This window comes from Cyprinodon tularosa, unplaced genomic scaffold, assembly GCF_016077235.1.
Source record: "Cyprinodon tularosa strain WSP-4 unplaced genomic scaffold, ASM1607723v1 ctg120, whole genome shotgun sequence".
Classification (NCBI taxonomy): Eukaryota; Metazoa; Chordata; class Actinopteri; order Cyprinodontiformes; family Cyprinodontidae; genus Cyprinodon; species Cyprinodon tularosa.
The window spans coordinates 3,759,409-3,778,654 of NW_024038004.1; the positions used below are offsets into that span (position 1 = coordinate 3,759,409).

Sequence of the window (19,246 nt, forward strand, 5' to 3'; positions counted from 1 at the left end):
CACAATTTCCTTTTATTAACAAAAAAACAAAACAAAAAAACATAAAGAGCATTGTGTATTTGTGCCTAGTAGAGCAAGTTCGTTTTCAATTACTAAAGAGGTACAATTTTAAATAAATACAATAGTAAAACATATGCACATTTTAATATTGCAGCAGCTATAACCAATACATATGAAAGATAAAGAAGTAATTTGGTCTAATTTCAGCAGTATTTATTAACCATTAAAAGTAAAAGAAGTCTACATTTGGTATTTTTAAAATATGAAACAAAAAAAGAACACATTTACCAAAACAAGTGTAAAGAGTTCATAAAAAAGACATAAAATAAATGCTTGACAGTTTATTGCAGACATCATCTTTATGGAAAAAGATGGCCTGTCATTTTCTAATGCAGTTACTTTAAAATTCTAAAACAGTGCTTGGAGCAGTTTTTTTCCCCTCCTTTGTCTTTAACTGTAGCGCAGTGGGTGATATTTGAAAGGTTGTTGTTCCATCATCATCATTCGTCCCATCGTAGTAAGCAAAACCAACTGCATAATAATGGAAAAAGGGAAAGCAACATTTCGTTAACTGCCCAAAAGTAAAATATAAAACATACTAAAAAAAAACACCAACAACAAAAAAAAAAATCTATGAAACAGGATTCAAACATGCCTTAGAGGCATTACCTCTAGGGAATATGAAAGATTTGTCTAATCAATTTTTGTGATTGTTTTTTTTCTTTCTTATAAAATAGTTTGTAAACACTTTTGGAAATAATTTGATATAATTTTTAAATTTGGTCAAAATGAAAGCTAAAAGACTGAAAGGCCAACATTATACTCACAATACAATACAATACAAACAACACAAAGACAAAATAAGTTAGCAGTACTCAAAAACAGAATTAAATCAGTTGCCACAATTATTTTGACTTCTGAAACACAAACATTTGAGTATGACAGAGCTTATATATTTGGAGTGTATTTTAAATGTACATTTTAATTATAATTAAAGTAAATTTACCACTTAAGAGACCTCAAAATTCTTCAGTTTGAGGTATATTAATGCATACTACTGACCCCAAAATGGCAGAAAAAGCTAAATTCACCAACTTGAACATCTAACAACTTTGATTGCCAGCATCTCTGAATATATTGGATATATACAGCATAGGTAGCTTGTGTGTTTTTAAAGGAACTATAAATACTAAAATGTGAAATGGTTTTGGACAACAAATAATAACCTCAGGAACACTCTTAGCTCAAGAAAGCCCTTGTATATGTTTGAGTACGGTAAGCAATACAAACAAAGATCTGGTCTATCTGTAGTCCACATCTTTAACAAAAAACATTTGCCTCAAAACTATATATATATATATATATATATATATATATATATATATATATATATATATATATATATATATATATATATATATATATATATATATATATATATATATATATATATATATATATACACAGCGGTTGAAATAAGTATTGAACGCGCCACCATTTTTCTCAGTAAATATATGTTTTTAGAGGTGCTATTGACATGACACTTTCCCCAGATGTAGGTAACAGTGCATTTAGGGCTGAAACAATTAATAGGATTAATCGTTTATTGAAATAATCTTCAACTAATTTAGTAATCGATTAATCGTTAAATGGAGTGTGAAGAGTGTAAAACAACCTTAACTGATAGAGTAACTCACTATTAATCCTATCAAAACTGTAAAAAGATATATAATGATTTTGCATTTAGGATTAAAAATTTTTTTTACGTCTGTCAATATGCTCTATCCAATACTCCTCAAGTGGAAATGTTTTAGTTTCACCTGGTTTAATTTTGAAATTATGTATAATAATGTGAAATGGCACATCATCAGAGATGAGCATAAAGTGAGTCACCACATGGAAAGCTGTAATAGACAAGAACAGGACCAATTGCCAACACTAAAAACCACAGAAAGTTGTAAAGTTGACTCCCAAGGATTTATTGTTGATCTTTTCTAACTCACCCATGGCTAAAATGATGTATAAATCTTAATATATATAGTCACACATACACCTACATCTTGTAATGAGTTATGCAATCCAAGTGGAACAAGAAAAAAATTTAACTTTATTGATCTCACAATGGAGAAATTAACTGTCTGCATTTAACCCATCACCTTTGGGGAGCAGTCGGCTGCCATTGTGCATCGCCCGGGGAGCAGTGTGGGGTTAAGGGTCTTGCTCAGGAACCCAGAATGGAGGCTGTGGGGATTGAACCGGGTACTTGCAACCTTCTCAGAGCACAAACGCACTGCTCTAACCACTAGGCCGACATTCCACTTTTTCTTTTCTTTTTCTTTTTTTTTAAAGAAAGAAATTGAACTTTACTAGACCAATGACATTAATTTGTTGTACGTTATCATGATCTGGTGTTGCTTTGGTTTCTGTTGGTTAGCTATTATTTCCCAGCACTGGTTGCTCAATGCTCAGAATAGAAATAAAAGATTAAAAAAAAATGACGGAAGAACCCTTATAAGCCATTTTATGACCTCAGTGGTTATAAGTATGCTTTTAGGATTCAGGGTAAGGTGTTCAAACCTAAAAAATACTGTATCAAATAGGGCTCGTAGTGGCAGCATCATGCTGTGGGGTTACTTTGTTGCTAGTTATCCAATATTTTAAAATTCCCTCAGATAAAAATCTAGATCATTCAATATGGTGTTTCAACAAATTAAAGCAGGACATGATCAGAGGCCCATCATGTAAAAAATAAAAATAAAAAGATGTGAACCGTACGCAATAGCTGGGGCTGTGCAAAGAAGACTGATCAAACATCAGGCCAGAATTATGCAATTTTATGATGTTTTTTTTTTTTTTTGATGGCTTAAAAAGAGTATGTGGTTAAATTGGAGTTTGCTAAACGAAATCTAACCTGATATTAGTGTGGGTGTACAAATATATTTGAGCCTGCACGTTTCTGTCTTTTCTTTGTTTATTGTTCATTGATTAAAGCTGTCTGTTGTAAGTTGTTCCCCTTTAGGAAAAAAAAACTTCCTTTAAATCCTGAAAAGCTCAGGCCATCTAACTGGAGCTGTAACTGGTTGTTTGATTTCAGAGGGAGTTGTAAATTCTGCAGGTGTGTTTGATGACATCATTGCACACTTACATTTATAACCAAAGACGCATTAACTTTTTTTTCCTTCTGGCTCAATAAAGGTAATAAACTGACATCACCTTGTGAAAACTCTTTTGTCACTTATGCAGTTAGATAATAAAAAAATCATGGTTAGAGATAACATAAAGGTGAGAAAGTTTTTCCCCTGAAAGACTTCTTTTTTTTTTGCATTTTGTTGTACCCAAATCAAACAAGTCAAACTTGTGAAGATGAAATTAGTAAGTGCAAAACAAAATGTATGGTCTCCCCTGCACACAGGTTTTCTTCTGTGAATACTCAACATACTAAAACTACCCATACTGCACATCAAATATAACCAATATATATGCTGAATGCACTTACTTTACTGCTTATTGCATCTCTGCTTTAATGCTAAACTACATGTCACTGCTCTGTACCTGCACATGTGTGATGAAAATAAATTCTATCTCATGTAATCTAATCTGATCAATGTGTTGCTTTGCTTGACTTTTTATCATCTCGTAGTAAATGTAGACAGATTAAACAGTTAAAAAATATAATGCACAAACCTCAGTTAAAAAACCCAGAAGACAGCTCCACATGATAAAACTCAGGATGAACTTAAAAGTCTCCTGCACCTTTATTTGACAGCCCTGGAGAAGAAAAATGTTAGAGAATAAAACCATAAAAATACTATTCCAAAAACAGCTTCAGCTTAAATGTCTGAATTTACTTTATGTACCTCAGAGTAAAGTTCCCAATACTGATTCACGCTGCCAGTACATGACACAAAGGTAGAGTTACAGCAGCTGCGAGGAAAAAGTTTTCCACCCGTGTGATTGAACCAAGAGGTGTCCAACCAGTCGGTGTAATTGCTGACTCCACAACATTGGAGCTGATAGAGATACAATATATGAAGTCAATCAAAACATTTCAAATAAGGTTTTGATGATGGAACACTTTGGAGAACTTCTTGGATCCCTCTGAACAGATAAATGGTTATTTATTTCCCTAAATAGGAATGTCCCAAACTGTTTTTGATATCAGAAATTGGTCTGAGGTTCTCCAAACAAAGAATATTGGAAAATGTTGGCTTTTATCTAAAAACTACGATATAAGCAAGCTGATGGAAACACTGTTCTTCTTTCTGTTCCTGTACTGTATACATTTTATGTAACCCATAGGTCAATAATAAAGGTCAGTTGTTCGCATACTGTCATCTACACTACAAAATGAGAATAAAAATAATAACAGTATATTGAATGAGTTTCCCTAAGTTTTGAAAAGAGCCGTCCTCTCCACTTCAAAAGAAAAATGCAATGCATATGCATGCTTTTGCAGTGTTGTTGACAAGTTGCTGTTTGCATCGCTCATACAAGCTTACTTTCCAAAAGAAGATTTGCAATTTTTCCAATGTTACGACCCTTGGCCATTTTCAAAGAACAAAGGTGAGAAACGAGAGCTTCAATGCTGAAACCATAGTTTACCACAGATATACACCTGAAAGTGTGCATGCTCAGGAAAAGATAGCTATCTAGGGAGAAGCACGTAGCACGGCCTTACATAAACAAATCACAAGAATGATTGACAATTACTAGGAGGACCACTTATTTACATGATACACCTGGAAAAGAAAATCTTCCCCTATACCAATATTATTATCAATTATAGCAAACAATGAAATGTAAATCAAACATTAAGAAGACATTAAACACATTCATTTTCTTAACTGTGACCATTTGAGGTTGTGAATTATTACATGACAAACATATTAAGGCAACAAACATGAATATGTTTGAATATGAATGTTTTCTGTTTTTTAAGAGCTACACACCTCCTTTTGAGTTGCATCAACAGTCTGAGAGTTTATGTCCTGACTGCTGCCAGTGTATTTCTCAAACACCTCGCTGAGAGACGCTGTCTCAGAACCCATCTGAAAAAGAGAGAGGGAAGAGAAATTGAATTTTTGTTTTTTAATTAGGAAAAAGTATGAGCTTTTGTACAGGAGGAATACCTTTCTAAAATGAACGTAGGCCAATGCAGAGGCGGTGCTTCCCAGGCAAAAGATCACAACCAGCAGATACACAAACTTGAGAAGAAAGCGCATTAGCAAGTGCGTTCAAATATCTGGTAATCATGCAGTTAAAGGGGTAACCCTATAAGGGGCTGTAAGGGGCATTATTCTAAATGTGGTCTCATACTCAGAGCTGAAACACTCTCACACATGCTACTGAAATGTTTTACATTTATTTCAATTCAAATGGGGGGGGGGGTGCTTTGATAGAAATGGAAGGGGGAAAAAGTTGTATGTTAAGATGAACCGACAGCAGCTCAGTGGCTAGGAAGAAGCTTAAAAGAGGCAGTGGAATAAGCATTTGTAAATAAGGATGCTTATGATTCCAGGAATCATCATTTTAAACTGCATTGCCTGCACTTTAAACACCATTACCTAAAGTTTAAAAAGACTGTATTTTGATAGGATACATGAAACCAAGATGTGTTTGTATTTGTTTGTCATTTTTTTCTCACTCCAATCATTAGTTTCTGATATAAAACTTAAGCATAAATTCATTCTGGAAGACTCTTATCAGCTTCACCTGAACCACATGCGATGTAACGCATTCAGCTCGAGCCGATCAACTCAGGGAGATCCCTGAGGCCATCTTCCAAGGTCCCCTTCATTTAGCTCCTGACCCAGCTTCTCCTCCCTCATTCTCAGTCACACTCTATTCCTTCTCTATGTTACTCATCCAGGCATATGTTCACAGCATCAAAGTCCTCTGCCAGGGCGCGAGCGCCAAAGAACTTATTCCATTCATGTTTTCATCTACTTCCGTCTCCTTGAACCCCAGTCGGCCTCAGCAGATGGCCACTCACACTGAGCCTGGTTCTGATAAATTGAATATTTTCTAATTGCAACTTCTCTCTGTGTGAGTCTCTCCAGGTTGAAATATTGTGCAATGAAAAGAAGGTTGAATTATTTTTTCTTAGAGCTTGTCAATGCATTGAGAATCTACAGAGAGGAGATTTGACCAATATTTCTCATAACAGGCTTTTAGGAAAACTTGATTACCATAGAAGAAGATTATCAATGTTTCGTCATTTCAGTAGTGTTAATAAGAGTGTTTCAGTAGTATGTATGAGTGCAAATTCAGAATAATATCCCCCATATAACCTCACCAGTCCTTGTAGACAACGGGAGTCCTTGAGGCTCAGCCATGTACCAAGGAAGCCGGTGCAGAGCAGAAACGCAGCACTGCAGAGTGTAAAAACGGCTGAAAGGATGATATAATTCTGAGAAAAAAATAAGCTGTAGTGTCTGTGCGTCATCAGAAGGTAGATTCCACCCATGGCCAAAACAAGCCCCACCACCTTGCAAAGTGAAAAAAAGATAAACATTGTATTAATACCATCTTGGGGCACATCCTTAAAAGCCATGACCACAGATAAACTTGAAAGCATAGCTTCCTTTCTTTGATTATAGGAAGCAGCTGTTTTTGTAAACAGACCCTTATCATGCTATAGAGGGGCTAAAATGTTGCCTCCTATACAATCACATCAACACGTCTCTTTGGGGTATTTGAAATTCTGTATTTGGTCACAGGAAAATGACACAGTCACTTCTGCCTGTGTTAGGGGCAGATCACTGTGAATGTTAAAGGAAAAATATTTCATCAAACTATTTCACTTAAACAACAAAATCTGAGAAAGTGGGTCGCGCATTTGTATCCTTTCCCCTTTATTCCTTACACTACCGAATAAAATCCAACATATAAATTAAATCAGTATCTTAATTGAACTGTTATTGATCATAGTATAAACGTCTTTGAAGGCTTTCCTGCCTTAAAAAGAATGGACGGCAGGAAAGATTTCCTCAACAACCGTTCCCAGCGAGTGAGAGTAAACGGCCATCATTCTGGACTGTCTTTCATATCTACAGGCTCTCCTCACCACTTCTCTACATCCTCTACACTGATGACTGTCGTTCTGAAACCGACATTCGCCACATTGTCAAGTTTGTGGACCACACTGTCATTGTGAGCTTGCTGGAGGACAGTGAAACAGCACATGGCCCCATCGTGGACTATTTCACAAACTGGTGCCAGGAAGCCATGCTGGAACTGAATGTCACTAAAACAAAGGACATGTGTATTGATTTCAGGCACAACACCTGCAACCCATCTACAACCAAATGGGCAAGACATTGAAATTGGGTCTATTATAGATGACAAATTAACTTTTAACAGCAACACAGACAGACTAAAAACCTGAATTATGTTGGGATCTGGAGATCTGCCAGCTGTCTCCAGCAGAGAGCGCTATGGGTCTCCTGAGCTGGAGCCTCCTGCACACCTGAGGATCATCAGCCCATCAGGAGACTAGCTACATAAGCAGCGGCCAGACCTGTCTTCAGCGCCGGAGTGTTGACCAGTTTTGGTTAGCAGAACCTGAGCCTCAGCCTGAACTTAGAATCTCTGTCTGCTCTGGAGAGTAACCCTGATCCTAACCAGTCTCTGTCTTCTCTGCTTCATAGGAAAACCTGATTGAAGTCTGTAGCTCTGGAGGAGCTCATGTTTGGAAACCTGCCTGCCCAGAAAGCCAAAGCTGAAGATCCTCAGTCTGTATCTCCCAGTTAGTTCTCAGGAGAGAACTAGGAGAACAACTCAAGGTCTGAACCTCACTAGCCTGAAGCTAAGCTCTGCCGCTGCTAAGCTCTCTGCTGAATCCACAGTCTCTGGACCCAACCGGTTCCCTCTCTCCACCAATCAGTCTGAACCTCATCAGGTACAAATCAGCATCAAAACTCTGTCAAGACATCACTGCTACCTGGCTAACCAAACAATCCCTCTCTGCAGATTACTCTGTGAAACCAAGTCCCGGACCAGTACCAGAACCAGTGCAATCCTACTCTGTGTGTGTTTATCTAAATAAACTGTTTGAATTTTTTACTCCCGTTTCCGGTGTGTGTTCTGCATGTGGGTTTAATCAGAGTCCCATCATGACAAATTAACTTTCACTGCAAAGATTGGTTAATCCTAGTGATCTGGTACAAACAGAGTTATACTATTATCATATAAAATGCCCAGAGGACCGTGACCAGTTATGCATTATGGGTGAAAAGCATCTGATGGCCAAGATTCTGTAGAGTACGGAGTGTACACTGCTGCAGGCCAGTAATCGCTCTTTCAGGGTTAAACATGTTTTCACCCTGGATTTTAGAAAGGAGTAAAGGATGCAAGTTCTTGAGGAGAAACCATCCATCACTAAACACGGTGAAAAGTCCTCTGATCCAACTCTCCCCTTTTTAATCCTGTCATTCTGAGCCTGATTGAGCTCTCTGGAAATAACAAGCAGTCATCCGAGCACTAGTGATTGGTTGTTAGGCTGTAGGTCTTTTTTGCATGAGAGCAACCCATTTTTGATCTTCACGATTAATTTCTCAATGTACAATGCAAGGAAATCTTGTAAGGCTGAGTTTTACCTGTAACTCCTCAGGTTGAAGAATTATTCTTTAGATGAGACAAAAATATTCAGAAGGAAAAACTTGTAAGATGGAAAAAAATATATATATATTTGATAAATACCAGAATAATGAGTAAGATTTTACTTTCTAACTTTTAGTTGAAAAAATGCCAATGGAATTTTGGCCCATTTTGACCAAACTGTTGGAGATGACCACTAACATTTAATGGTACTGAAATCAGAGCTTTGTAATGAAAACATCTGATGCCATTAAACTTCTTACAAAATAGCTTCAATTCAATTATGCAATTATATATGTATATATATATATATATTGTATATATATTTATATATATTTATATTTGCAAAAAATCTTTTGTTGCAGCCCTATTTAATATATTAATATATTATGAACTTATATATATATATATATATATATATATATATATATATATATATATATATATATATATATATATATATATATATATATATATATATATATATATATATATATATATATATATATATAGTTCATAAAATATTAAATAGGGCTGCAATGAATTATTAATCTGTTGCTTATTTTTTCAATTAATAATTAAAAAAGCAAAAGGTTGCTTTTGATGCTGGCTTGTTACACAACCTTTGCATTTTTTAACAAAATATTAGTATAAAGGATGGATAATTCAAAATTGTAGTAGCCTATCTTTGTATTGTGATTAAAACTGTTAGATGTGCACCTTCTCCTGAAAATGTTACCCAAGGTTGCAAAACAGTTGCTCAGATCCACAGTTCTCTTCCTAATATTCCGACTGATATAGGCCTTTTCTGATGTTTTCCCCTTGGAACGGTGCTCACGACATTCAGATATGAATTTGCAAGGAAACTTGATATTAAAAGCTTATAAATCCACATGAACTCCCACAATTTTTAAGAAACAAATTGTCTACTTGGTGGATATAAATTCTGGATTGTGAAGAAGTTATTTTGAAAAATAAATCTAATTCACCTGCTTTCATCAAACACAAACAGATTTAGTTATTTGACAAAATACAGAAAACTTTTAACTCTCTTTATTTAGAAACAGCGAGTAAAATCAATGTCCTGTTCTATATGTAAAACATCTGGTTTCAGCTGCTTCTATTTCCTTCTGCTTTACGGTAATGCACTTTTTTGTTTGTGTGTCATAATAAAAAGTTTTGGGTTGTTGGGTGATGTTTCCATTTGCTTATCAGATCCCATCCAGATGATTTAAACAGGTTAGGAAACCATTTTTGTGTGCCTTTTTCTTACATTAAGCTGCCGCTCACATGATGGGCTGATTGTGTCATATGACAGATGAGTCAACAATGAAAGCTGTGGCTTGATTGCGCACTTATAAATAGATAAAAGCAACATGTGAGTCTCTGCTTTTTGAAAAATTGGTTTTAGTTTTATTGTGAGTGAAATATTTGGAAAAGGAACAACAGGCACATATACAGTATAACGCTTAACTGCTCATCTTTATGTAAAGAAAGGTGTATTTTTGATATAATGAAAGAAAGAGTAAAATAAAGAGCTTACCCACAGAAGCTGACATATCAGATGAAGTATTGTTTTAAGCGTGTTTCGTTTCAGACAACACATCCTTTAATTATAGGGTCTCCAAGCAACTATCTACATGACCTGCCGATGTGAGAAATGCAGGAAGATAACTAAAGCACTCCTTTGCATAAAAAACACCTGGTTTAGAGGGAGTGGACTCTGTTATGGTGCTGTGGGTCAATGCAAACTTCCTTTTCTGCTTTTTCAAATCAGAAACCTTCCCCATAAGTGCGGGAATTAAACCCACCAGGTTTAATATAGACTTTTCCGGAGTGCATAGAAGAAGTGAAAATAGCTGATCCCCCTTTTTTTCTTTATTAAGATAAATAATTGTGTTAAGTTATAAATTCTAAAGCTGGACTCGAGTGTGAGATCAACAGCGCCCTCTAGTGACTTAAATGAGAAAGTGAATCCAAAGAACAGCTAAATGATATGACATAACTATCTATTTTGTGGCATAATTTACTGTATTGAATTAAAACGATGAAGTTTTTCAAGAAAAAAAAAAGATTTTCCTCTACAATATTTTACTTATTTAAGCATTATGAAATGTACTGATCAGAAGTGTCACCAAATAATAGGAGTCTCTGTAACGAAGAATTATTAAAAATGGAAGTCGAGAATCTTTGGACATTTATTTCAAAATATATGAAAAACCATAACAAAGTTGTTTTAATAGGAATAAAATAATACATCACAGCAAACATCTCCATGATATGAAATGGGATAAAGCTTCTTAATTAACCAAAATAGGATTCTACCACAATGTTTATTAATGATTGATAAACGTTGGAAAGCTCACTTTAAACTCCATGCTGTTGTAAAGTGTGTTTTCATTATAATCTAGAATGGTTTCTGATTCTGAACAGTTAATTTTTTTATGTGAGCTTCCTTTCATGAGGTGCAGAATAATTTGTAGTGGACATAATTAATAACATGCTTTGTACTCTGATTTCATTAAAAACATGATTAGAATGTGATCTTTACTGATAAAGATTAAATTAATACTTTTCTAGTTTCTCTGTCTTACAGTATGTTCCACCGATTAAGCTCTCCAGCTCAGCAAAATCTTCACACATAGAGTCATTGACATTGAGACATTGTCCAAAATGTATGCTGGCTTCATTAACCTCTAATGATAATCACCTAGACCAGGGTTCTTTAGTTCTGGTCCTCGAGGTCTGTTGTCCTACACCTTAGATGTTTCTCTGTTTCCACACACATGAATCAAAGGGCTATGATCTCCTTAGTCTGCAGTCCAGTTCTCCTGAGTCCTGCTAATGACCTGATTATCTAACTCAATTGTTGAAGTAGAGCTATGCCTAAAAGATGCCGAACAACAGACCTCTAGGACCAGAAAAGAGGAACCCTGACCTAGATCACCATCTCTAATGAAAATTCTTATGAAGGGATGTTTTGATTTAGTTTCCTGAATAAGCATCATGTTAATTTTGTATATGCTAAATACAGAGGAAATACAAATGATTTAATTTCTGCTACAAACAACCAATAAATATAAGTTAAATTCACACATTTAACAGTAATTACATTAATGGGGTGAAAGAGAATGAAATCTAAATGTTCAGTATATGAAATTTAGAGTTCCTACTCCAGTAAGTCAACACTCTCTCTGCTCATGTAAGCAGTGGTGCCTGTCAGTCTCCTTAAACACCACAAAAACAATCTAGAAATATGTAAAGATTTCTTAAATTAACTGTATTCACCCTCAATTTGAGAAGCTAAATAAGATGATTTGCCAATGGAATGAGTATTTTTATTTTTAAAATAAGATAATTAGATAATATGCACTTAAAATAAGACAATGCAATGGGTTTTTTTTCTTATTCTAAATTTAAATTGTTTTGTTTCATTGGCAAAGTATCTCACTTGCCTCCTCAATTCAAGAAGAGGTGCACCTATTTTAAGATAAAACTGACTTATTTAGATTTCTATTTTTTGCACTGAGCCAAGCTGGCAGATCTGAGGGAGGTCTTTTTTACAGATTTGTAACTCTGTGTGCAGGCCCACTATGCTTCCACAAACAGTAATAATCTCCTGCCATAGATTCATTCATAGTCAGCGGGAACTGAGGCTGTGATCCACTGCTGCTGAAAGGCCTCTGCATCAGATGCACGGTGGCTGGTTTCATAAAACAGCAGGCTAGGAGGCTATCCAGGTTTCTGCAGATACCAATTCAGATCATCATCAAGTCGACTAGATTTTAGAGTCCAATTAAATCTTGTAATCAGAAGATCCTGAATTAAAATTATATCTCTTAACTTAGCATGAAACTGGACTGTCAGTATTTGGAACAAGATCAGAAAGACCTTCATTATTGATGTATGCAATAAAGTTAAATCATACACTGTGAAACTGAACCACACAGCTTATTGCTTTAATATGATCTGATGCTGTGGGAAGTGGGGCATCACCTTGTTTTCAAATTAGAACTGGAGCAGCGTATGTAGGGCTGAATGATTTTAATCAAAGTACAGCGAAGACTGGTACTGTCCTCTTGTGACATATATATAAATTTATATATATAACAGGGAAACCAATGATTTAACATTTGGAAATTGAGTCTATATCACTGCTAGGTATGACCCTTCCCATGACAAACATCTATGATAGACTTTCCAAATAAGACTAAAGGGACTACAAGACAAAAGCCTCTTCCTTATACACACTTATTCATTGCGACATACTGCATGGCTCATAGTTATGACCCACACTCAACCAATTTCTTGAAATTACAACCCAAATGACCCTTGTGTGTCATACATTGTGTACGTCTATTTCGCAGCTTTCTGTGCCAATGGCCTTGCCCTTTTTCTGTCCTTCAGGAGCTCTCATAGGCGTGAGCAATCAGTCTGGGGAGCCCCAATGTCACTTCTATGGGGGGCGGTTTTGGGGGCCACCCATTACCCAGGTTGCCTTACCAGGCAGTAGGTGACCCCCCTTCAAAATTTATTTTTATATTAAATTTATATTAAAGAAATTATGTATTTTTTCTCTTCCAATTCCTGAAGTTGACCCTCAAATAATTGATTATAATATTTGGCAAATGTATTTGATACAGCTTTTGTGTCAGTTTCAACATTGTTGGAATGGAGATTTTTAATTTTAGGAATTATTTGACTAGCTTGTGCCTTCTGTAGTTTAGATTATAATAACCTGCCAGCTTTGTTCCTTTCTCATAATATTTTCTATCAATAAACCTAAGGGCCCTTTCTGCCTACATTAGGGTGACCATATTTTCATTTGGGAAAACCAGGACACCTTGGGGCGGGGTGTTGGGATCTCTGCTCCTATGCATAGAGATGTCTGTGGCATGCACTCACTTAACATAGACCTACGTAATCCTACAATAACATGATATTTACAGTTGATTTATTAAAAATTCTTTTCAGTAAAAGTCAACAGCAATAACTCCAATAACAAACGATAATTTCATTCAAAATATATTTATTAAAAATGCTTAATAATTCCTGTAATGAATGAATAGCACAATGAAAGAAATAATGTCTCATGTCTCATTCAAACATCCCTCAATTAACAATAAAAGTTAACAATAACTCTCAACTCCCAATAACAGATGATATTCAGCCTCAAAATAATGTCTGTTCTGTAGGCTATTGGAAAAAATAAATTAACAAATGAGCTAATTAACAAGAAAATACCTCTTGTGTAGCAAAAATTATTCAAAATGTACCAAAAACGAACAAACATATCAATAGACTATCTTTACTTTCGGTGTCCAGGTAGCTTTTCAGATCCCTTGCACCTGCATTGGACACCGAGACATAATGTGCCTGCTTTGCACACTGTGCACAAGGCCTCCCGTTTGTCTCGACCCGGTCTGAAAGCGGGGAAACTGTTTTGTAAATCGTCGGTAAACATACATTTGCGCTTTTGCATGTTGTTGGCGTACTGACAGCCACGCTATCTATATTCTGATTAAGAACAGGGCTGCCCGCACTGCCAAAAAAGTAACTGCCAGTATTTCTACTTTTCTTTTGTTTTAAATCTTGCTCTAAAATCAGTCATTGGCCTTATTGTTTATGTACCTCTTTTTTTTTTTTTAGCCCCATATATAAGTATTTTTTTCTACCCATGTTGTAAATGTTTGTACCTCAACGAGTGTTTGTACACTATTTGCTTGATATATAAATAAAGTTTGGAAAAAAAAAAAAGGGCTGCCCACACTGACCCGGCTCAGGGATTACGTCACACGCAGCGTCGTGCGCAGTGCCCTGGTGCCTGTAAATTTAATGGTCCAATTAGGGTAATTTAAAAAATCAGGACATTTCCTCACCTTCTAAAAAAAACCCGGGACGTCTGGGACAGGACGTGAAATACGGATATGTCCCGGGAAATACGGACGTTTGGTCACCCTATTATACATCAGTATCTCATCTAACTTGGCTCTATTCTCTTTAAGTTTATTCATTACTTCTTGTTTTCCACTTCACCTATGTTCAAATTCTAATCTCTTGATTTCAGTTTCTAATTCTAGTTTTTTAAGTCTGTCTTTCTCTAACTTTGATCCTACAGATATAATTCCCCCCCTTACTGCTATCTATGCATCCCACAAAACAGAAGGTGAGGCCAAAACATTGTCATTCAAAGCAAAATAATCTAGTATTACTGCCAGACTTTGTTTAAAGGTTTTATCTTTCTAGCCTGTATATCAAGTTTGTGCAAGTGGCTGATGAGATTAACTCTATAAATGGTAAATGGTCTGTAGAGGCCTTTTTCAAGTCAGGAGACTTGACCCAAGTGCTTTACACTACATTTATTCATTCACCCACACACTGATGGTGACAAACTACATTTTGTCCTTGAACCCCAGTTGGCCTCGGCAGATGGCCGCCCACACTGAGCCTGGTTCTCCTGTAGGTTTCTTTCATTTAAAAGAGGTTTAAGTTCATTTTGACATTTACTGGTAAACAGCTGAGGCATCTTTAAATGATAAATGTTATCTATCATAATTGACCTTAGTACTTTTGAGGTTTCTGTCAGCTCTGTGTTCAGTGGTCTGTATCAGGGTCTCTTTCTCCTCAGCAGCTGCAGTCAGTTTCTGCTCAAACAGCTCAGTGTGTCTGCAGGCTGACTGAGGGAGGTTTTTGTACAGCTAAAAATCAATGTGTAAACACAACATCATCATTTACTAGGTGTAGGCTCTGACAGTAATAAACTGCTGCATCTTCAGCCTGAAGTCCAGTGATGGTCAAAGTGAAGTCAGTGCTGCTTCCACTGCCACTAAACCGATCTGGTGTTTCTGTATGAAGCGTTTTTGCGTATTTTATCAGGAGCTTTGGAGGCTGTCCTGGTTTCTGCTGATACCAGAACATAGCCTCATCACCATCATCATATTTAAAAACAGCAGGACTTGTTGTACACCCAATAGTGACAGTTGATCCTGGAGCAAATGTCTCCACTGGAAGATGAATCACAGTCACCTGAGCGCTGCATCCTGCAGACAAAAACAAATCCTTAATTTATCAGCAGAAAGAAATGAGAGAAAAAGCAGCACATCATGTTAAAAATGTTGCTCAGGAAATGAACCTGTAAAACAGCAGCAGGTCAGCGTCCAGATGAGGATGGAGATGAGAGTCATGGTGCTTGTTGTTTCTGCTGGCTTGACTGACAGATCAGAGTCCTGCAGTGTTAAACTCTCAGGACTATAAACCTTCTCAGTTCCCTAGAGGATCAGCTGACCATGCAAAGCCTCCTCTCTATGGAAATGATTTCTCTGCTCTCAGCGCACTGGAGACAAACAGAGACACAACATCTGAACAAAGAGTGGCTGGATATAAACTATTCAACACCTAAACAAAAGAGAAGAAGATAAAATAGAGACGAGAAGAATTTTGGTATTTGGATTTAAATCCAATCTCTTTTAAAGGTATAAATAATTCTTCCCTTTTACTAACAGATATTTCTAATATTCTAATACAGCAAGACTTATAAAAGATGTATATAATTCAATAGTTTTGAGATTTGTATAACTTAGATTATTTTTTTAAAACCTATTTTAGCTTTTACAAAAAATAAAACATGAATTACTGAAGAATGTAACAACACTCTCCCATGAGGCAAAGAAACGTTTGTTTCTATTGGGTGATAAACTGAAAAAAAAAAATCATAAGTTATGATGCAATTTAAAGCTGAGCAAATCCTGGAAGATTTGTTTAAAAAAATGAAGTATAAACTGTTCCGTTTTTATTCTGAAAAGGAACATTTCAGCAGAAATTTGTTTGCCGTCAGAGAAGGAGGTTTTTGTACTTAATGAGTACTTAATGAGTTTCTATCACTGTGGTGGACTTTTGGTGGAGGAACCAAACTCATCGTTGACTGTAAGTACAAGAAAGATTTAATGCTGCTCAATCGTCTAAATTTCCTTTTTTTTTTTGCTTTTTACCGGTATATCTAATAAACTAAAGAGAAAGTTTTGTAGCAACTTTACGACAGTTTGGGGGAAAAAAAGTTCTGAGGATGAGCCTTGTAGAAGTCAGTGTTTGTTCTGGATTGTAAATTGTTCAAATCAGAGAAAAAAATAAATTTATTTTCTTGTGCAGCCATAAAATGTGTAGATCAACATTATCTACTTTAGATGGTTTAAAGTTTAATTCCTTTTTACAGTTGATTTAATTCCTATTCAAAATTGTTTTTCTTCTTTACCCTTTTTTTCTAATTCTAATATTTCGTTTTTCATCATCCTTTTGTTAGGATGTTAATTAATAGTGAATATCTGATCTGGATTCCTGTTAAACTGAACTAATATTTTATTAGTAAACTCAGATCAGCTTTGTCTTCATGCTTCATTTGTTTTCCATGTAGTTTAAAGGAAGTGAAAGAAACAGATGTCAACGTTTGAACTGTTCCCTCATGAGTGTTTCAGCTCTCTCAGTTTAATCATCAGAAAATCATCTCAGGGATTCATTATTAAGAGTCACTGATTATCAGAGACGTATGAAGATGTCATCATTAACCATGAAGAATGAAGCTTTGAAGGTGTTTTTAGCAGCTCTCATTATCATTCCTGTGTCTTTTCTCCCCCTCTCCTCCCCCTCTCTCCTCCAGTGGGTGTGGTGCGTCCCACCCTGACCGTCCTCCACCCCTCCAAAGAGGAGCAGCAGCAGAGCAGTGTCACACTGGTGTGTCTGGCCAGCGGGGGCTTCCCTTCAACCTGGAGGCTGGGCTGGAAGGTGGGGGGCAGCAGCAGGTCCTCAGGGGTGTCTAACAGCCTGGAGGTCCTGGGGAGGGACGGCCGCTACAGCTGGAGCAGCACCCTGAGCCTCCCTGCAGACCAGTGGAGGAAGGCGGGCTCAGTGAGCTGTGAGGCCAATCAGAGTGGACAGAGTCCTGTCACTCAAACCCTGGACCCTAACCTCTGCTCAGAGTAGAGCTGCAGCTTCTTGTCTGGAAATCATGTTCTTGTATTTTATCCAAAAATATCACTTTTCATATTCACACAGATTTCCAAATCATTGTAAAATGTTCATTAATAAAACCTGAAGTAAACTGATTGTTTCTATAAAAGTGCAGATTTGTTGGAATCATTTGCTTTGTATTTGTTTTTGTGTTGCAACATACTTGTTGAAATCTCATCTAATGTTGTTTTTAGCCTCCCTTTAAGTTTTCTAAAGCATTTTGAAACCTGCACACGTAAAAGTGCTGAGGTTTATAAATGGGGCAAAAAGTATTTATAATAATACAATTTGGTATTCTATAAGTATACCAAATAGTAAAAACAATAACATTAATATTGATTTTAAATGAATTTCTTCCTATTTTTTCGTTATGTTTTTCTTGTTAGAATTTGTTTAAATCCATCCAAATAACCAAAATTATTCAATTACAATTGTGAAATATGTAGTTGATAATTAATGGGTAATTTTATCTTCCTCTGTCTATTAACCATACAGCCTTAATAATACTAATTTAAAAGCTACAACAACCTAAGATTTCCAACAAAATGTGTAAAAATGTGCCTTTAACAATGAGGATGTAAATCATTATTAAGTGTAACTGTGATGGTCATAAAGCCCAGCAGCTGCTGGAAAGAAGGATCTAAAGTTCAGACATAACTCATTAGTTGCTCAAGTTGAAGTTTATTCTTTAAAGAGAAGGTCTGCAAAAGTGCTTCGCCATTTAGAAGTGTCAAAAAGCTGAATGCAGATCACAAAAGTTGGAAATCCAGGTTCATTATAACATCTCTAAGAAGATAATTTACAGATATAATTTACAACTGAAAAGTGCAAGAGAATCTTTCTTCTCTGAAACCATTTGCAAAAACACTAACAATGCACAAGTTTTCTTTACCACAGTGACTGTAGCCCCTGAACTCCACCAAACCAGGGCCTATAACAAATGGACTTATTTCCTAACTGAAATCATTCATAAGATTAGAGGGGCAGTGCATCCATATTAAGTCCAGCACCAAAGTTGCCTCCAACTTGAACTGATCTAGAGAAAAATTTTCCATTTTTTACCAAAAAAGCTACAAAAATTCAGAAGAAATCCAACACCAGTTAAGCTCTTTTTCCTGCTGTCTCAATATTTTACCCACAGCCTTCCTGCCTAAAGCTCTGCACTTTGATTAACATTTAAAGAAAAAAATTATACTTTCAGTTCACTGAGTTTCAGCTTTTTCTGTCTACAAACCATGCATAACATTGTGGTATGTATGATAACGTTTTTTGGTGGGGAAAAGAAAATACTGTAAAGTTTATAAGATATTTTTATGTGTTCTGTAAATGTTTTTACAACACTCATAGGTTCTATCTACAGCCAGAATGGTTTATGTTATGTGTTGTGATTTCCCTTCATCAGTGTTTTATACTGAGCCCATCAGCGTGCAGATTGTTATTATAAATGTTAATTTATTTGATGGGTTGTATGAGTACTGTAATTTGCAAAATAATAATAATAATAATAATAATAATGTTCTGTGAAAAATTATTGTTGTTTTGAAAGTAAAGCCTGATTTTTCAGGAGAATTGAAGGGCTTTGAACATTGTGTGTGTTTATTATTGTGTGTAGAGTTCTGAGAATATGTTTAAATGTTCAAGAAAAAAG

At 35.8% G+C, this 19,246-nt stretch overlaps 1 protein-coding gene and 2 gene segments (V, D, J or C); 1 reads left to right on the forward strand and 2 right to left on the reverse strand.

Moving 5' to 3' along the window:
* The window catches only part of LOC119775928, a 49,857-nt gene extending 32,250 nt beyond the window's left edge, over positions 1 to 17,607 (forward strand). Inside the window, 3 exon segments of the V gene segment in view lie at positions 2,922 to 2,934; positions 16,490 to 16,521; positions 17,249 to 17,607. Coding sequence covers positions 2,922 to 2,934; positions 16,490 to 16,521; positions 17,249 to 17,571 — 368 coding nt within the window.
* LOC119775922 overlaps positions 1 to 19,246 on the reverse strand; it is a 75,173-nt gene that overhangs the window by 33,896 nt on the left and 22,031 nt on the right.
* tspan37 (tetraspanin 37) lies at positions 30 to 10,310 on the reverse strand. Its single transcript, XM_038274066.1, has 7 exons — positions 10,142 to 10,310; positions 6,296 to 6,487; positions 5,130 to 5,204; positions 4,950 to 5,048; positions 3,858 to 4,010; positions 3,685 to 3,768; positions 30 to 531 (listed from the first exon to the last, which is right to left on the reverse strand). Exons 1-7 carry the CDS (start codon positions 10,202 to 10,204, stop codon positions 451 to 453), a joined length of 747 nt encoding a protein of 248 aa, XP_038129994.1. The 5' UTR covers positions 10,205 to 10,310; the 3' UTR covers positions 30 to 450.

Excerpts from the sequence above, each read along its gene's own strand:
- tspan37 (XM_038274066.1), bottom strand. The coding sequence starts at position 10,204 with ATGTGTTGTCTGAAACGAAACACGCTTAAAACAATACTTCATCTGATA. Across the intron at positions 6,488-10,141 it reads TGATATGTCAGCTTCTGTGG|GTGGTGGGGCTTGTTTTGGC; the intron begins GTAAGCTCTTTA and ends TCACTTTGCAAG. Across the intron at positions 4,011-4,949 it reads TTGATGCAACTCAAAAGGAG|CTCCAATGTTGTGGAGTCAG; the intron begins GTGTGTAGCTCT and ends TATCTCTATCAG.